The following is a 14,622-nucleotide window of genomic DNA, read 5'->3' as shown; positions in this document are numbered from 1 at the left end:
AAACCCATCAACTTTTACCTTCTTTCTGTAAGAGTGATGGCAGAAATGGTTGCAGCAGCTCACGGCTGAACCAGAAGTTTCCTGACTCCCCCTAATTGGCATTAGTGAAGCTCTCCTCTCTGTCCCTCTCTGTGAGGTGTGGGGTAAGGTGCCAGGTCTGCATTTGGGTGTCTTTGCTCGTGGTGCATGGTCTTTCAGCAAGAGGCACTCCCTGCTCCACAGCAGGAGCCTAGGGAAACCTAACAAAAGCCATCTCTCTTTGTCAAGCGTTGAGTCAGGCAGTGCCACACAGGCTTCGTGTTTCTGTGAGAGCAGGTGCCAACTGCCTGGCCTTTCTTTACAGGAATGGGCAAAGAAGTGGGGAATCTGCTGCTGGAGAACTCGCAGCTCCTGGAGACCAAGTAAGGAACTGTCATGTGTGAACTGCCTGCCTAGCAATAAATGAGGTGCCACCTTGAAGGAGATCTGTCAGAACTCTTGCCTCACAGGGCCTCAATCCTTTGTCTAACACATTCTCTTGAATGCTTGTTGTTCCTTCAATTGGAGAAAGGGAATTGCTCCTCTGAGCAACCTTCCTAACTGGTTCCTTTCTGCAGGTGCTTGGGGGAAGTCTCTGGGTGTGTGCTGGTAGGGTCTGATCCCTGGAAAACCAATGGCAAGCTTTGAGTTAGCTTCAGTGGGGAATGTGGCTGTGGATGTGAGCCTCTGTGGGGACAGTGCTGCTCACAAGGCTTTATTTGCAAGGTTTGATGTTTGACAGTAAGTTTTCCTTACTATTGAGGGGAGTTTTTGAAGGTTCAACAGCTGCTAAAGGAGAAGCAGCAAATGAAATGGACTTACTGTTTGAGATCTGGCAAACCAAATACTGAGCCAAGCAGCCGGGAAGAGGAAGGCAAAGTGCTCCCAGGGGAGAGCTGGAGAACCTACTGTGACAGGGAGCTGCTGGTTTCAAAGAGTGTAAGATAGTTCAGATCTGATTGGGAATGCTGCCTTGGATGGACAGGTTACCCTGTACCTGCTTTCTGCAGTGTTCTGCCACCTCCTTAAGGAGATACTGGTCTGTCAGTCAGAACACAGCACTGGACAAACCTCATCCTGACCAATGATGGTGATTTCTCTGTTCTTCTCCAGTTCTTCCTTGCCAAAACCTACTTTTCCATGAGTTATAGCTGGACTGAATTGTTTAAATACACTCATTTCAACTCTCCTTGTAGTGCCTGTGACTTTAGTTTCAGGTCTCTCTTATGGACAGCTGCTGGTTTTGGGCATTTTTGCTTATTGTCCCTTTCACACCTTTAAGAAATGCTTTGAACGTTGTGAAGAATGATTTGATTGCCAAGGTGGACCAGCTGTCTGGAGAGCAAGAAGTGCTGAAGGGAGAGCTTGAAGCAACAAAGCAAGCCAAAGCCAAAATGGAAACCAGAGTCAAGGAGCTGGAGGAGGAGCTGAAAAGGTGAGTGATTGACTCCCTGCCCAGGGGAGCTGGGGGGACCTGAGTGATGAACTCACCTCCTCTGTTAGTTTTACCGGTTTCCCTCATGGAGTTGGAATTCAGAGGTACCTTTCAAGCAGTTCAAGGATGGTGGTAGGCGGCTGAGGTGTTTTTAGTGTTCCATTGCTTTTATTGGATTGAGGTGAGTTATTGAACCTTAGAACCTGCAGGATTTTCCTCCCCAGGAGTAGGATTCTGCAGCAGCACCTGCAAGCCCAGGCTCCCTGCAGTGAAACGTTCAGGGCTTCAGTTTGCAATTGAGGGTAATTTCAAAACCAGTAGTTTGAAGGAAACTGTCAAGAGCTTGATCCTTGCAGCAGCCAAGACAGCTCTGGGAGGAATGAATGCCCATTCATTTAGTGAGAGAGCTAGTACACATTCCCACAAACAACACTGAAATGACAGGATTGTTAATTGTTTCATTGTTGATGTGTATGAGAAGGAGAGGCAGAAGAAGTCTTTGAAGGCCTATGCAGGTAGCATTCTGAGAGCTCCCACTTCTTGCTTTCCACTCAAACTGGAGAAGCTGAGGCCTGATGGCCTTGCAAAGCCTGGGGTGATTTCACATCCAGAAATCTAAAGATGTCCTCTGGGGCTCAGAGCAACATAATCACATTCTGAGTAGCTGTAGTTGCACTGTGCTGACGCATTTCAGAGGACAGCATCTCTTTTGCAACTGGAATCTGGAAGGTTGCCTCTGTAATCTCAGTGCAGTGATGACACTGGCTGGGCTCTTCCTTGTTCAGTGTCTGACATGAAAATACTCCCACAAGAGGCTCAGTTGCAGAGGGACAGGGAGCTGCTGGAGAGAGCTCAGTGCAGGGCCACAGAGATGCTGGAGTGGAGCATCTGCCTTGTGATGAAAGGCTGAGGGAGCTGGGGCTCTGCAGCTTGGAGGAGCCTGAGGGGTGAGCTCAGTCATGTTACAGATCCATCAAGGGTGGGTGTGAGGAGGCTGGAGCCAGGCTGTGCTCAGGGATGGACAATGACAGGACAAGGGGCAACAAGCTGCAACAGAAGAGGTTCCAAAGCAACACAAGGACAAAGTTGTTCCCTGTTGAGGTGAGGGAGCACTGGCAGGGGCTGCCCAGATGGGCTGTGGAGGCTCCTTCTCTGGAGACATTCCAACCCATCTGGATGAGTCCCTGTGTGCCCTGCTCTGGGTGCTGCTGCTCTGGCAGGGGGTTGCACTGGCTGGGCTCTGCAGCTCCCTTCCAGCCCTTGAGACTCTGTGATTCTGTGAAATGGACCCGATTTTCTAAAATGCCTTTTGAATCTCTTGTTATATATATGATATAATGCAGCAGGGACATGGGCTTTCAAACTGGCAAGTGAAAAAGAAGCAGCCCAGAAGAAGAACCTAAGGCAGCATTTTCACTGATGGTAATGGCTCAGTTTTCCTGGGGTAAATACCTCATCAAACATTTGAACATAGGTCATGGCTCTGAAATACGAATTGGCTGGGCTGTTCCAGTGGTCAATATTCTGTTGCTTACATCAAACACTCCAAAGGAAACAGAGTGATGTCAGTGAAGCTCTGCAGAGTAACATGCTGTGAGACAGAGGGAGAGAGATGAGAGAAGCCTCCCGTGATTTGTATGGGTTGAAAGGTCTCCTTGTGGTGCATGCAGACACCCCATGGATGGTTCTCCCAGAACACCTCAGGGCCAGCCATGGGACCACTTGCTGGTCTGATGCCTTTTCTTCCTGTTTCCTAGAGTGAAATCTGAAGCGATTGTTGCCCGACGAGAACCCAAAGAGGAGGTGGAGGATGTAAGCAGCTATCTCTGTACAGAATTGGTATATTACATTACTAAAATGCCTGTGGGAAAAGGGGGTGTTTGTATTACTTCATGTGTGTGAGTCCTGGGGTGCAGATTGCTTAGCAGGGGGAGCAGAGTGTGGGGTGTTGCTGATGAGCATTGCAGGTGCTGTGAGTGTAGCTCTGTGTAGGGCTTTGAGGCAAGGATGAACAGTTGGCATGGTGTGCACCATGTGGCTTGTGCTCTGCTTAGCACCTTCTGGTTTATCTACTTCCTAATTCTGAACTGCAGCCTGAGTGTGCAGTGTGGTTTCTCCCCAGGCCCTGTGGGAGTCAGGCTTCTCCCCAAGAGCCTGTGCCCACACTGGCAGTGAAGCCGTGAGGACGTTGTGCAGTGACATCCAGGTTACACACACAGCTTTGCAGCAGTAACTGCAGCCTTTCCTTAGTTCTGCAGTCTCACACCCGTGGCCTTGTTTTTCTCTTTGTTTCTTTTACATAAGCCATAATGCTGCCTGTTACAGGGTGTTCAGGCAGAGGAGGCTCATGGGCTGGTCTCTGTGACAGCTCTTCAAACCGTTTTGGCTGAGGAAGAAGCTTTTCAACAGAGACCAGCTGTAGCCAAAAAGCAAACCAAAGCAGTAACAGAGATTTTCCTTGTAAATGTCACTCTGCTGGGACAGGGAATCAGACACACTTCAGTATCACTGTTCTTGCTTTGTAGAAGACACTGGAGCAGGTTTGATTCTGGCCTAATTCCCTCACAGCTGGGCTAGACTTGTAGGTAGATAGGAAAGTGCTTAAGTTGTGCTTGTGAGGTGCTGAAGAGGGCTGGATTTCTTTCAAGCTGGACTGACAGGAGGTCTGGGGCTGTTTTATAGTTAAAAGGTTGTGAAATCCATTTTAACTTCCACTCTTCTCCTTTTGATGGGTGGGACAGGCTTGTTCCATGTCCCAGGGGCTGGAGAGGGACTTGGTTGGTTGGTGCCATTCCAGCTCTCTGCTGACTGAGCTTAGGAGCTGCCTCAGTCTAGGCACAACCCAGGGCCACTTCCTAGTCATGAGTTCCCCACATCCTTACCATTTCTTTTGGGACAGATATTTTCCCCAGCTTAGCCACGTTGTTCTCATTTCCCACTCCTCAAGAGAGACAAGCAGAACGTCATTCCTGTTGCCTGCTAACCTAAAGCTGTGTGTGTCCTCCCTGCAAGGCCAGCCTATGCACCAGAGAGGAGAAGGCTGGCCTTTAGGTTCCTGTGCCCTCCCCTTTCATCAGTGTGCTCTAACAGAACACCTCCTTCCTCATCCTCTAGAGAGGAGGGGTGGCATTACATGGTGCTCCCTGCTCCTTGTGACTGGCTTTGCTAAACACCTCAAGCTTTGCTTCCCAAACCTGTGTGCCAACGGACCGCTGGCGATGCTCAGCTTCCCATGCACACTCTCCAAGCACCTTCCTCACAGTAGCCCCTGGGTGGTGGTTTCATTTTGGTGGTGGTTGTAATTCTCAAGCCCATGGGTTTGCAGAAGCCCCCAGAGGTCCGTGAGCCATGGTTTGGAGCTCACTTGTCTGGAATGAATAACCTCGCACAGGGAGGTTCAGTGAGAACAGGAGCAGAACTAACGACTATGTCTTTCTGTCCCCTGACTTGCCCTGTACTAACATCAATCCCCTTCCATCTTTTGTTGGCTGAAGCAGTGCTCCTCCCCCCTGCAGGACAACATTCCCATAGCCCAGCGCCGCCGCTTCACCCGCGTGGAGATGGCCCGAGTGCTCATGGAGAGGAACCAGTACAAGGAGAGGCTGATGGAGCTCCAGGAGGCTGTCAGGTGGACAGAGATGATCAGGTGAGACTGGCTGCTGGTCAGCAGTCCTATTTAGGGCAGAACCTGGCTGTGTTTGACACAGTGGTCAGTGGAACTCCTACCAAGTAGGTGTGGAGGCTCCTTCCTTGGAGCTCTTCAAGACCCACCTGGACACGTTCCTGTGTGACCTGATCCAGGTGACCCTGCTTCTGGATGAGCTCTAAAGGTCCCTTCCAACCCCACCATTCTGTGATTCTATGATCCCCCTGCCTGAAAGCTTTCCAGACTGTAAATGCTTCTCTCCTAACACCTGGTGGGGCTTCTTTTTTCTCTCTTATTACTGAACCTGGGCTGAAAAAAACCTCTCAGACCTCCAAAAAATCCCAGCTCTCAAGTCGCCATCATCATTGGAGACACCGTGCAGCTCTTGGTTTTGCTCCTCTCTCGTGTGCTGATGAAGCTGGGAGAAGCTGTAGGGAAGAGAGTTGCTTCTAAATGATGACTTCTAAAGGCTGTGGCTTGAAATTAGTATAATGCTGGGATCTGTAGTTACCAAACTGGTGCTGTGGCAGTGGTTGTGTTGTGGGGAGCTGATAAGACTTCACCTTGAGCACGCTTCACTTCAGATGGATGTTGAAACGTGAAGTGGTTGGGTGTTAAAGCCCAGTGCACGTCCTCTGCTGTGTTTTGAAACAGAAATCAGAATGAATTCTGATTTTTGCCATGGCATCCTTGGTGGAGGTGCCAGAAGCTTGGGTTAGAGGTGCTGGAATGAACTTGCTTCTGCTGTGTTTGTCCTCAGAGCTTCCCGCGAACACCCCTCCGTCCAGGAGAAGAAGAAATCCACCATCTGGCAGTTGTAAGTTCCCTGCTGGTTTGTGTGAGGGAAAGGAAAGGGGAAATGTTGCCAATAGACTGTGACATTAATGAAGCAGCAACTAAAAGTGCTGTCAGCTGAACTCTTTGGCCTTCAAGGGCTTCCTTTGTCCTGGGTGGAATCCCAGTCACATCTGAGCTTCCACAAAGGTCGTGAGTGTACTGCAATGGAAACACACACACTCACAACCCGTTTCATTAAAGGGCTGTTTACAGAGGAAGGGTGTTTCTGGAAGCTGGGAACACCTGCCATCAGTCAGTCTGAGAGCTTAGCTCTGTGTTTAGCTGCTGATGCCTCACAGCCCCTGCCTGCTCTCCTCTTGCTTCCCCTGTTGTGACTCCGCCGTGTTTTCTCCCCAGGCACCTTGTCTCTTACAGCCTTTTTCTGTCCTTTAGCTTCAGCCGCCTGTTCAGCTCCTCCTCCAGTCCCCCACCTGCAAAGAGAACCTACCCATCTGTGAACATCCACTACAAGTCTCCCACCACAGCAGGGTTCAGCCAGCGCCGCAGCCACACCATGTGCCAGATCTCGGCCGGGAGCCGGACCCTGGAGTTCTTCCCTGAGGAGTGAGTTGTGTGCTGTGTGCCAAGCCACAGCCCCCTGCAGCTCTGCTCAACAGCACATTGTCTTAAAATAAGCTGTTTTCTGCTTCAGAAAGCCCCAGCCTGTGTTGTGTTCATGTGTTTCTGTTTCTTCTGCTTTATCTCCTTGGTCTTTCATTCAGCGGTTGCCACGTGATGGGCTCGGGAGATTTTGCCCTCCCAAATATACTTGACAGCAGGGAGCTGGGGGTCAGGCTCTGCTCCCCAGGCAGCAATGGCAGGACAAGAGGCAATGGGCTGCAGCTGCCCCAGGGGAGGCTGAGGCTGGAGCTGAGGCACAACTGTTTCCCTGAGAGGGGTGTGAGCCCCTGTGCCAGGCTGCCCAGGGAGCTGGGGGAGTGCCCAGCCCTGGAGGGATCCCAGAGCTGTGGTGCTGAGGGCTGTGGCTTAGGGCTTGGACTGCAGCAGCTTCAAGGGCTTCTCCAACCCAAAGGACTCTGTGATTGCTGCTGTGGCTTTCTAGGCCATGGTGGTTCAACCTGAGCAGGGACAGCTGTAGGCTCAAGTTGGCCTCAGCCTGGCTGTGTGCTCCTGGCTGCAGACTGCAGTAGGATGAGGAGAGGCTTGTTGTAGAGCCTGAGGGCAGCACTGGGGTGGTGCGGTGGAATGCTTTGCCCAACCCAGCTGACAGATAGTTTAGGTGAAGACAAAACTTCTCTCAACAGCACATTTAGGTTACAGATACTTGGTTTTAATCTTAACCATGCCAAAAAGAGCCTCTTAAGTATTGCTACTGCAACTCTTGTCCTTTAAGTCTCTGATGTGAAGGGAGAAAACTCATCTGTGCTTTACTGCCTTGGGAATGCCAATCTGAGGCTGTGCAGGCCCACGTGGGGAGTGGTTCTGTGCAAGCACTTTGCGGAGTGTGACAATAGAGAATTACAACTCCTGCAGTAGAAACATCTGTTGGGAAGCTGCTAAATCTGAAGGGAGGTTCTTTAGAAGGGTAAATTGGTATTTTACAGGTACCCAGTGCCTTGATTCTGTTGTTTTTTATGTCTGGTTCCAGTATGATAGCCATGGTGTGGTGTCTGGGTGCTTGCCAGCAGTGCATTAAGCACTGTGACTAAGGGCTGTCTTCTCTCATGCTCTCCCTGGGCATGTGCAGGGGGTTGTTTTTGTTTTGAGTGTCTGTGTCATTCTGTGTAGGGGTTTTTGTTTTGGATTGGGCTTTTTTGCTGATGTTTGTACCTTGGAATGAGACTCGAACCTGTTGAGAGCTGGGAGTGCCTTTGTTGGTATTAAAACATGCCTCACAGATGGATTTTAACCTTTGCCAGTGCAAAGATGGGGTTGTTCTGTTGAAACCAGCAGTTTCCAACAGCAGCCAGTGCATATTTTGCATGTCAGCAAGAGAGAGCTTGGAAAGGGACAGGACAGTAAGTAGTTGACTGTAGTGCAGGGGGGAAGGAATCCAGTTGCTTCCCAACGGAGACGTTAGGTCAGTACACTGTAACAGCTAAGCCAGAACTGCTGTAATCTCATAGACTCAGAGGTCTTGTGGAAGGTTGGGTCCCTCTTTCTGAAGGGCTCTGTGAGCACTGGAGTGGGGATGGCAGTGCCTGAGCCTGCCCCATCGCTCAGGGAGCAGGGAGCCAGACATCCCAGGTGGCCGTGTCTCTCTCTCCGCTTTCCTGCGTCTGTTCCCCACAGATGGGTTTGCTTTGCTGTGTGTCTCCTCCCCGTGCTGTGGAGATGCCCCCTTAACCCTCAGCTTCTGTTTCTAACCCTAGATTGAGAAGTAAGGCTGTTGCTTCTCTCCTCAGTGACTGCACGTCGTCGGCGCGGCGCGAGCAGAAGCGGGAGCAGTACCGGCAGGTCCGCGAGCACGTGCGCAACGACGACGGGCGGCTGCAGGCCTGTGGCTGGAGCCTCCCTGCCAAGTACAAGCAGGTAGGGAGCACCCTGGGCAGGGGAACCAAGGCAGAACTAACAGCCTTAGCTTTAGTCTCTGGGTGAGGTGGACAGAGGGACCCTCAGCAAGTTCCCTGATGGCACCAAACTGGGAGCACTGGCTGATTCACCAGAGGCTGAGCTGCCAGGCAGGGAGAGCTGGGCAGGCTGAGAGCTGGGCAGAGGAACCTCATAAGGTTCAACAAGGGCAGAGTCCTGCAGCTGGGATGGAACAACCCCTGCACCAGCACAGGCTGGGTGTGACCTGCTGGAGAGCAGCTCCAGGAGAGAGACTTGATTGACAGCAAACCAACCCTGAGCCAGCAACGTGCCCTCATGGGCATGAAGCCAGTGGCTTCTGGGCTGTGTGAAGAAGAGTGTGGGCAGCAGGGGGAGGGAGGTTCTGCTGCCCCTCTGCTCTGCCCTGCTGAGGCCTCAGCTGGAGTCCTGTGGCCAGTTCTGGGCTACCCAGCTGCAGAGAGACAGGGAACTGCTGCAGAGAGGCCAGTGCAGGGACACCAAAGTGCTGAGGGGATGCAACATGTGTGTGAGGAGGAAAGGCTGCAGCCCTGGGGCTGTTGAGCCTGGAGAAGAGAAGCCTGAGCTCAGGGGCACCTCAGCAGCACTGACAAGCACCTAAAGGCTGGGTGTCAGCAGCATGGGGGGACACTTTGTTCTGTGGTGCCCAGGGTCAGGACAAGGGGTGATGGACATCAGCTGGGACACAAACAGTTCCCCTGGCACAGGAGGAGAAGCTCCTTTGGTGCTGAGGGGAGGGAGCCCTGGCCCAGGCTGCCCAGGGAGGGTGTGGAGGCTCCTGCTCAGGAGGTTTCCAACCCCAGCTGGACACGTTCCTGTGCCCCTGAGCCAGGGGAAGCTGCTGGAGCAGGGGCTGGGGCTGGAGCAGCTCTGCAGGGCCCTGCCAGCCCCCACCTTGCTGGGATTTCGTTTAGATTTTGAGAACTTTACCAATCATTTAATGTCAAAGCCAAAGGCAGTGCAGTTTGCTCCCACTTCCCCCCAACACTGACACAAAATCCAGTGTCGTCAGCCTCATTTCTCAGACTGTGTCTCATTTAACTGATCAAAACCCACCTGTATTGAAGGAGTCTTGCAATATGGATTGAAAGTGGGTGATTTTCAAGCTGTGACAGAAGGGAATGCCAGCTCTGGGACTTCTTTACAGGGAGCATCCATTACTGACCCTTCCCCCAACCACCTCTGGGTCACTGTGTCATGGTGGGAGGGCCAATCTCTAGAGCAGGCTGCTCCCAGGGACTGGCACTGTGAAGCCTCAGCAATACCCACCTCTGAGGGCTTTTCCTTCAGTGTGCCACATGGGTGGCATCTGCCATGGCCTGGATGTTTACACTTTGTGCTGTTCTCACCTCCTCTTCCCCACAGCTGAGTCCCAACGGTGGCCAGGAAGACACCCGCATGAAGAACGTCCCTGTGCCTGTCTATTGTCGCCCACTCGTAGAGAAAGACCCCACCATGAAGGTATGTTGCCTCTGCAAACCCTTCCAGACATGGATAAGCACACAGGTTTGGTGCAAAGTGTCCAAGTTTTGCTGTCAGACTGTATTTATTTCACAGTCTGTGTTGCAGCTTCCACATCCCCACTGCCTTTGTGTGTGAGTGGTGGTTTCTGGTGTGTGTAGGGCAAAGCACCTCTCTGTAAGGATTCTCTCAGCTGACTCAGGTTGCCAGGTCCAATACTTCTCTCTTACATCATATGCTTTTCTCAGGCAGCTTTTCCATAGTATCAGCAACACTTTTAATGCTTTTGCTAAGAGTCCTTAGGGTATAAAACATCATGAGAATGAGCAGCTGAAGGTAAAAATGCATCTAATCACTCTGTATTTGGTCAAGATTCCACTGGTAACAGGCCAAAGTGACCCAAAGCAGAGTTCTGTGCAGTGCTAGAGCATTTGGAGCAGTGCTGATCTACTGTGACTGGTTGGTTTGAGACAGGCAGGTTGTCACTAGCTTCATTCAGTGCTGGTTTAGGATGACCTCCTGATGTTGGAGGGAACTCTCACACAGCTGGTTTTGGCAGGGTGGTGTGTGGTCTTTGGGTGATGTTCTGCTCAGCAGCTTTCCTTTGTGATTTGGGGCAAACACAGTGTTTGTTTCTGTAGTCTGGTTCCCAGCATTCTTCTGAAAGGCCACCTGGCAGCAGCTCACAGGAGGCTGGCTGCACTGGATGTCAGGGAACAGGCAGTGTGCATCTTGCCCAGATGGGCTGTGGAGGCTCCTTCTCTGGAGACATTCCACCCCAGCTGGATGAGTCCCTGTGTGCCCTGCTCTAGGTGCTGCTGCTCTGGCAGGGGGGTTGCACTGGCTGAGCTTTGCATCTTCCTTCCATCCCTTGGGATTCTGTGATGCTGTGACTTTTTACACTTCATTTTAACCTTTTCCTTCCCATTTTCAGGGTGGGATTTTTCTGCAGCTCCATTTCTTGCCATCTGAGTTCTTTAAATAGCTCTTTAAGCTCAGATAAACACTGATCTTTGGGCCAGGGAGTGTGTGAGGAAGCAGAGGAGTGCAAAGGGGTGAGAGGGGGAGGCTGGGGCACAGGGGTGCACTGGTGGTGTATCCTCAGCTCTGGTTAAGCAGCACACTCCTTGTACCCCGAGCTGGGTGCATCAGCTGTGTCCTGCTGGCTTTGCTGCAGTGACTGAGCAACCCCAGAGCCAGAAAACCTGAGGACATTTCAGAAGCCTGTTTGCAGTTATGCACCTGATTTATTATCTCTTAGTCACACCTGCTAAAAGCAGCCATTTGTCCCCAGGTCACAGGGCACCTTTGTCTCACCTCCATCAGATCTGTGTCTTTGGTAGAAATCAACAAGATCTGCTTTTTCCAGCTACATATTTTAAGTGTTTGACACGTGCCCACAGTTCTCTACAAAGGTACCTGAGTTTACAGAGACTCTGGAGCCCTCAGGCTTCTTGGTGTAAGGTTCCTGTTTCTGTTGCTTAGCTGTGGTGTGCAGCTGGAGTCAATCTCACGGGATGGAGACCTGTGGAGCAGGAGCCTGGCAACGGGCAGAAGCTGGACCCTGGACGTGATCCTCTCACCTGTGACAGGGAAGTGGAAGGGGAGAACAACAAAAGTAACCACACATCTCCTGAAAAGAAGAAGGTCAGAAAAGCAAACACTCTTTTCCTTCTGTCCTGTGTGTTTTCTCATCCCACAGCAGAGTCTGAGGGTCCCTTTGGGTCAGAAGTTGAAGCTCTTGGGATGTATTTCAGCTCTGTTTTGTAACAGTCTGAAGTGTTGGGGGATTGTTTTAAAGAACCAAGCAGTAACTTGCAGATGATGATGCAACATTTTACCCTTTCTGGTTTGTGGATTCTATCCCACAGCTGCCCTGCAGGTCTCAGGGCAGCTTGCTTAAGCTGGTAGGCTGAGTGCATCCCAGCTCCATCACATTGTGTCTGATGTGAGTGTTGAGTGGTACATTAGTCAGTCCTCTCAGAAGATAAATTAATGGCCAAACTCCTCTTGTCCTGAGAAGCCAGATGAGCTCTTTGGCCAGTGTTCCAGATCCTAGTGCAGCAACATGACTGACATTTGCATAACTCATCTTATTTGCCTCAGCTGAGGAGAGATTTGGCTCTCTGAGGCCAGCGTTGTGGTATTTGCCTGTGTGAATGTTGCCAAGCACTGACAGGCTGAGGCTGATCCCAGAGGAGCACTGAGCCTGCCCCTGTGCTTGTTCCCCTGAAGGCAAAGGAGCTCCATGAAATGGATGCCACGTCCAGTCGTGTCTGGATCCTCACTAGCACGCTGTCCACCAGTAAAGTGGTGATTATCGACGCCAATCAGCCTGGCACCGTGGTGGATCAGTTCACTGTCTGCAATGCTCACGTGCTCTGCATCTCCAGCATCCCTGGTAAGCTCTGGCTGTGGTCTGCACAGGGTCACCTGCTCCCCTGAGGAGTCACAAACGTTCCCTGCTGCCTTCTGGGACCGTCCCTCAAAGCTGTAACTTGGATCTTGCCTTCTTGTAGGACCTTGCCATGGGGATCCCTCACTGTTGAACAGTTAGTGGGTTGTTCCTTTGGCAGGTGAAGGATGGTTCTTGGGAGCAAGAGATGGTCCTTGGGAGCTTGGATGTATCAAGCAGAGTGTGGGCAGCAGGGGGAGGGAGGTTCTGCTGCCCCTCTGCTCTGCCCTGCTGAGGCCTGAGCTGGAGTCCTGTGGCCAGTTCTGGGCTCCCCAACTGCAGAGAGACAGGGAACTGCTGCAGAGAGGCCAGTGCAGGGACACCAAGATGATCAGGGCACTGGAGCATCTTCTTTATGTGGGACCTGGAGCTGTTTGGTCTGGAGAAGAGGAGACTGAGGGGGGACCTCATTAATAGTTACAAGTTTATAAATGGTGGGTGTCAGCAGGTTGGGGCAGCACTTTTTTTCTGTTGTATCTAGGAACAGGACAAGGGGTGATGGGATGAAGCTGGAACACAACAAGTTCCATTGAAACATAAGGCAGAAGTGTTTGAGTGAGGGAGCCCTGGCCCAGGCTGCCCAGGGAGGGTGTGGAGGCTCCTTCCTTGGAGCTCTTCAAACCCCACCTGGACACGTTCCTGTGTGACCTGATCTAGGTGACCCTGCTTCTGCAGGGGGTTGGGCTGGATGAGCTCTAAAGGTCCCTTCCAACCCCACCATGCTGTCATTCCATGAGTGAGCCTTGCCCAGGTTTAGGGGGTGTCTGTGGCTGGCCTGGGTGTTGATGGATGTTGTGACGTTGATGGATGCTTCGGGGCCTCCCCAGGACAGTGACCCCTGAGGCTCATCATCCTCCATCTGCATGGCTGCCTCAGGAGTGCTGCTGCGTGTCAGTGAGCAGGTACAGCCACACTAATGGCAGAATGTGTTCTTTGCCCCTCAGCTGCCAGTGAGAGCGATTACCCTCCAGGGGAGATCTTCCTGGAGGGAGACATCAACCCCGAGGAGTCGTCGGGAGCAGACGGTGTCCTGGCAGGAATCACTCTGGTGGGCTGTGCCACCCGCTGCAACGTGCCACGGAGCAACTGCTCCTCTCGTGGTGACACACCTGTGCTGGACAAGGGGCAGAGTGAGTCCTGCATGTCAGACTTCATGGCAGTCCAGTTACACCTGGCCCCACCTGAGCTTCTGGTCTTAGAGCCGCGTCCTCCTGCTCCTGAGCCAGCTCCTGTCCCCGAATCACCTCCATCAAAGGCCTCGGGAAGTTTCCTCATGTGCCACAGCAAAGGCCCTTTTGGCACATTTCTCTCCTGGTGACCCACATCCTGCAGCCTGCTTGCAGAGGTCACACAGCAGGGTATTTTGGGCAGGGGATGTGTTTGCCCTGCTACAGCTGCTTCTGTTCTCATGGCTTCTCCTCTGGACCTTGTTTCCTTGTCATGTCAGTCGAGCCCATGTGAAAACCATAATGCTGCCCTTGCTCCATTCTGCAGTGGGCAGCCCTGGGGGGCTTTTTGCTAGTCACAGATCATGGCTCTCTTTAAAACAGCCTCTGTTGCCCATGCAGGCACTGGATGAGCTGCTGCCTGTGGTGCAGACTCAGGGCCCAACTGCATTTGGCAAGGGAGGATAAACTAAAACTTGACAGCCTGATCTCTGTATAGTGACCTCACCAACTCATCTGCCACAGCATCACGCTGCTCTTTGTCTTTTAGGTGAGGTGGCTGCTGTCTGCAACGGGAAAATCAACCAGTCCCAGTCTACTGAGGAGGCAACAGAAGCTACAGAGGTGCCAGAGAACGGTGCAAGCGAGGCAGAGGCGGCTCAGGCCCAACCTGGGCCCCTCACAGAGCACATCTTCACAGAGGCAGTTCCTGAGCACACACCCCTCAGGCAGAACGGGTAGGCAGCCTGGGGCCAAAGTGCCACTTCATCTCTTGATCAGCTCTTTGTTTCCATAAGCTGTTGGATACCAGAACCAGCCTGACCTTCTCATAAAGTGGCCAACTTCTCAGCTTTGTGCCCCAACAAAATTCCAGGTGGGCTGCCAGGGAGGGAAGGGAATGAAATGGAGATAAACAGGGTTCAGCCTGCAGCAGCCTGTCAGCTGGTGAGGTGCAAGTGCTTGAGCTCTCAGGATGAGTTTATGAATGATTTGTTCCAGAAGAACCTCTGGTGTGCTGTAAAGATGATGAAGAAAGCATGTTCACCAGCTACAAGTTGTTAAGATTGGAGCC

The 14,622-nt window shown here is 52.0% G+C and overlaps 1 protein-coding gene across 20 annotated transcripts in view; it reads left to right on the top strand.

The window, feature by feature from the left end:
* MAPK8IP3 (mitogen-activated protein kinase 8 interacting protein 3) overlaps positions 1-14,622 on the top strand; it is a 70,993-nt gene that overhangs the window by 45,017 nt on the left and 11,354 nt on the right. For 10 of the 20 annotated variants that reach the window (XM_061994399.1, XM_061994395.1, XM_061994396.1 and 7 more), the window contains 12 exons: positions 344-401; positions 1,301-1,453; positions 3,211-3,292; positions 4,948-5,099; positions 5,860-5,916; positions 6,330-6,500; positions 8,303-8,429; positions 9,834-9,929; positions 11,415-11,576; positions 12,165-12,330; positions 13,329-13,514; positions 14,101-14,287. In XM_061994399.1, coding sequence (XP_061850383.1) covers positions 344-401; positions 1,301-1,453; positions 3,211-3,292; positions 4,948-5,099; positions 5,860-5,916; positions 6,330-6,500; positions 8,303-8,429; positions 9,834-9,929; positions 11,415-11,576; positions 12,165-12,330; positions 13,329-13,514; positions 14,101-14,287 — 1,597 coding nt within the window. Of the gene's footprint in view, positions 1-343; positions 402-1,300; positions 1,454-3,210; positions 3,293-4,947; positions 5,100-5,859; positions 5,917-6,329; positions 6,501-8,269; positions 8,430-9,833; positions 9,930-11,414; positions 11,577-12,164; positions 12,331-13,328; positions 13,515-14,100; positions 14,288-14,622 lie in introns of all 20 variants that reach the window. The other 10 variants (XM_061994411.1, XM_061994410.1, XM_061994402.1 and 7 more) reach the window with 5 other exon arrangements.

The sequence above is a fragment of the Colius striatus genome, chromosome 3 (genome assembly GCF_028858725.1).
Source record: "Colius striatus isolate bColStr4 chromosome 3, bColStr4.1.hap1, whole genome shotgun sequence".
Lineage (NCBI taxonomy): Eukaryota > Metazoa > Chordata > Aves > Coliiformes > Coliidae > Colius > Colius striatus.
This window is presented reverse-complemented; position numbering and strand designations above follow the sequence as displayed.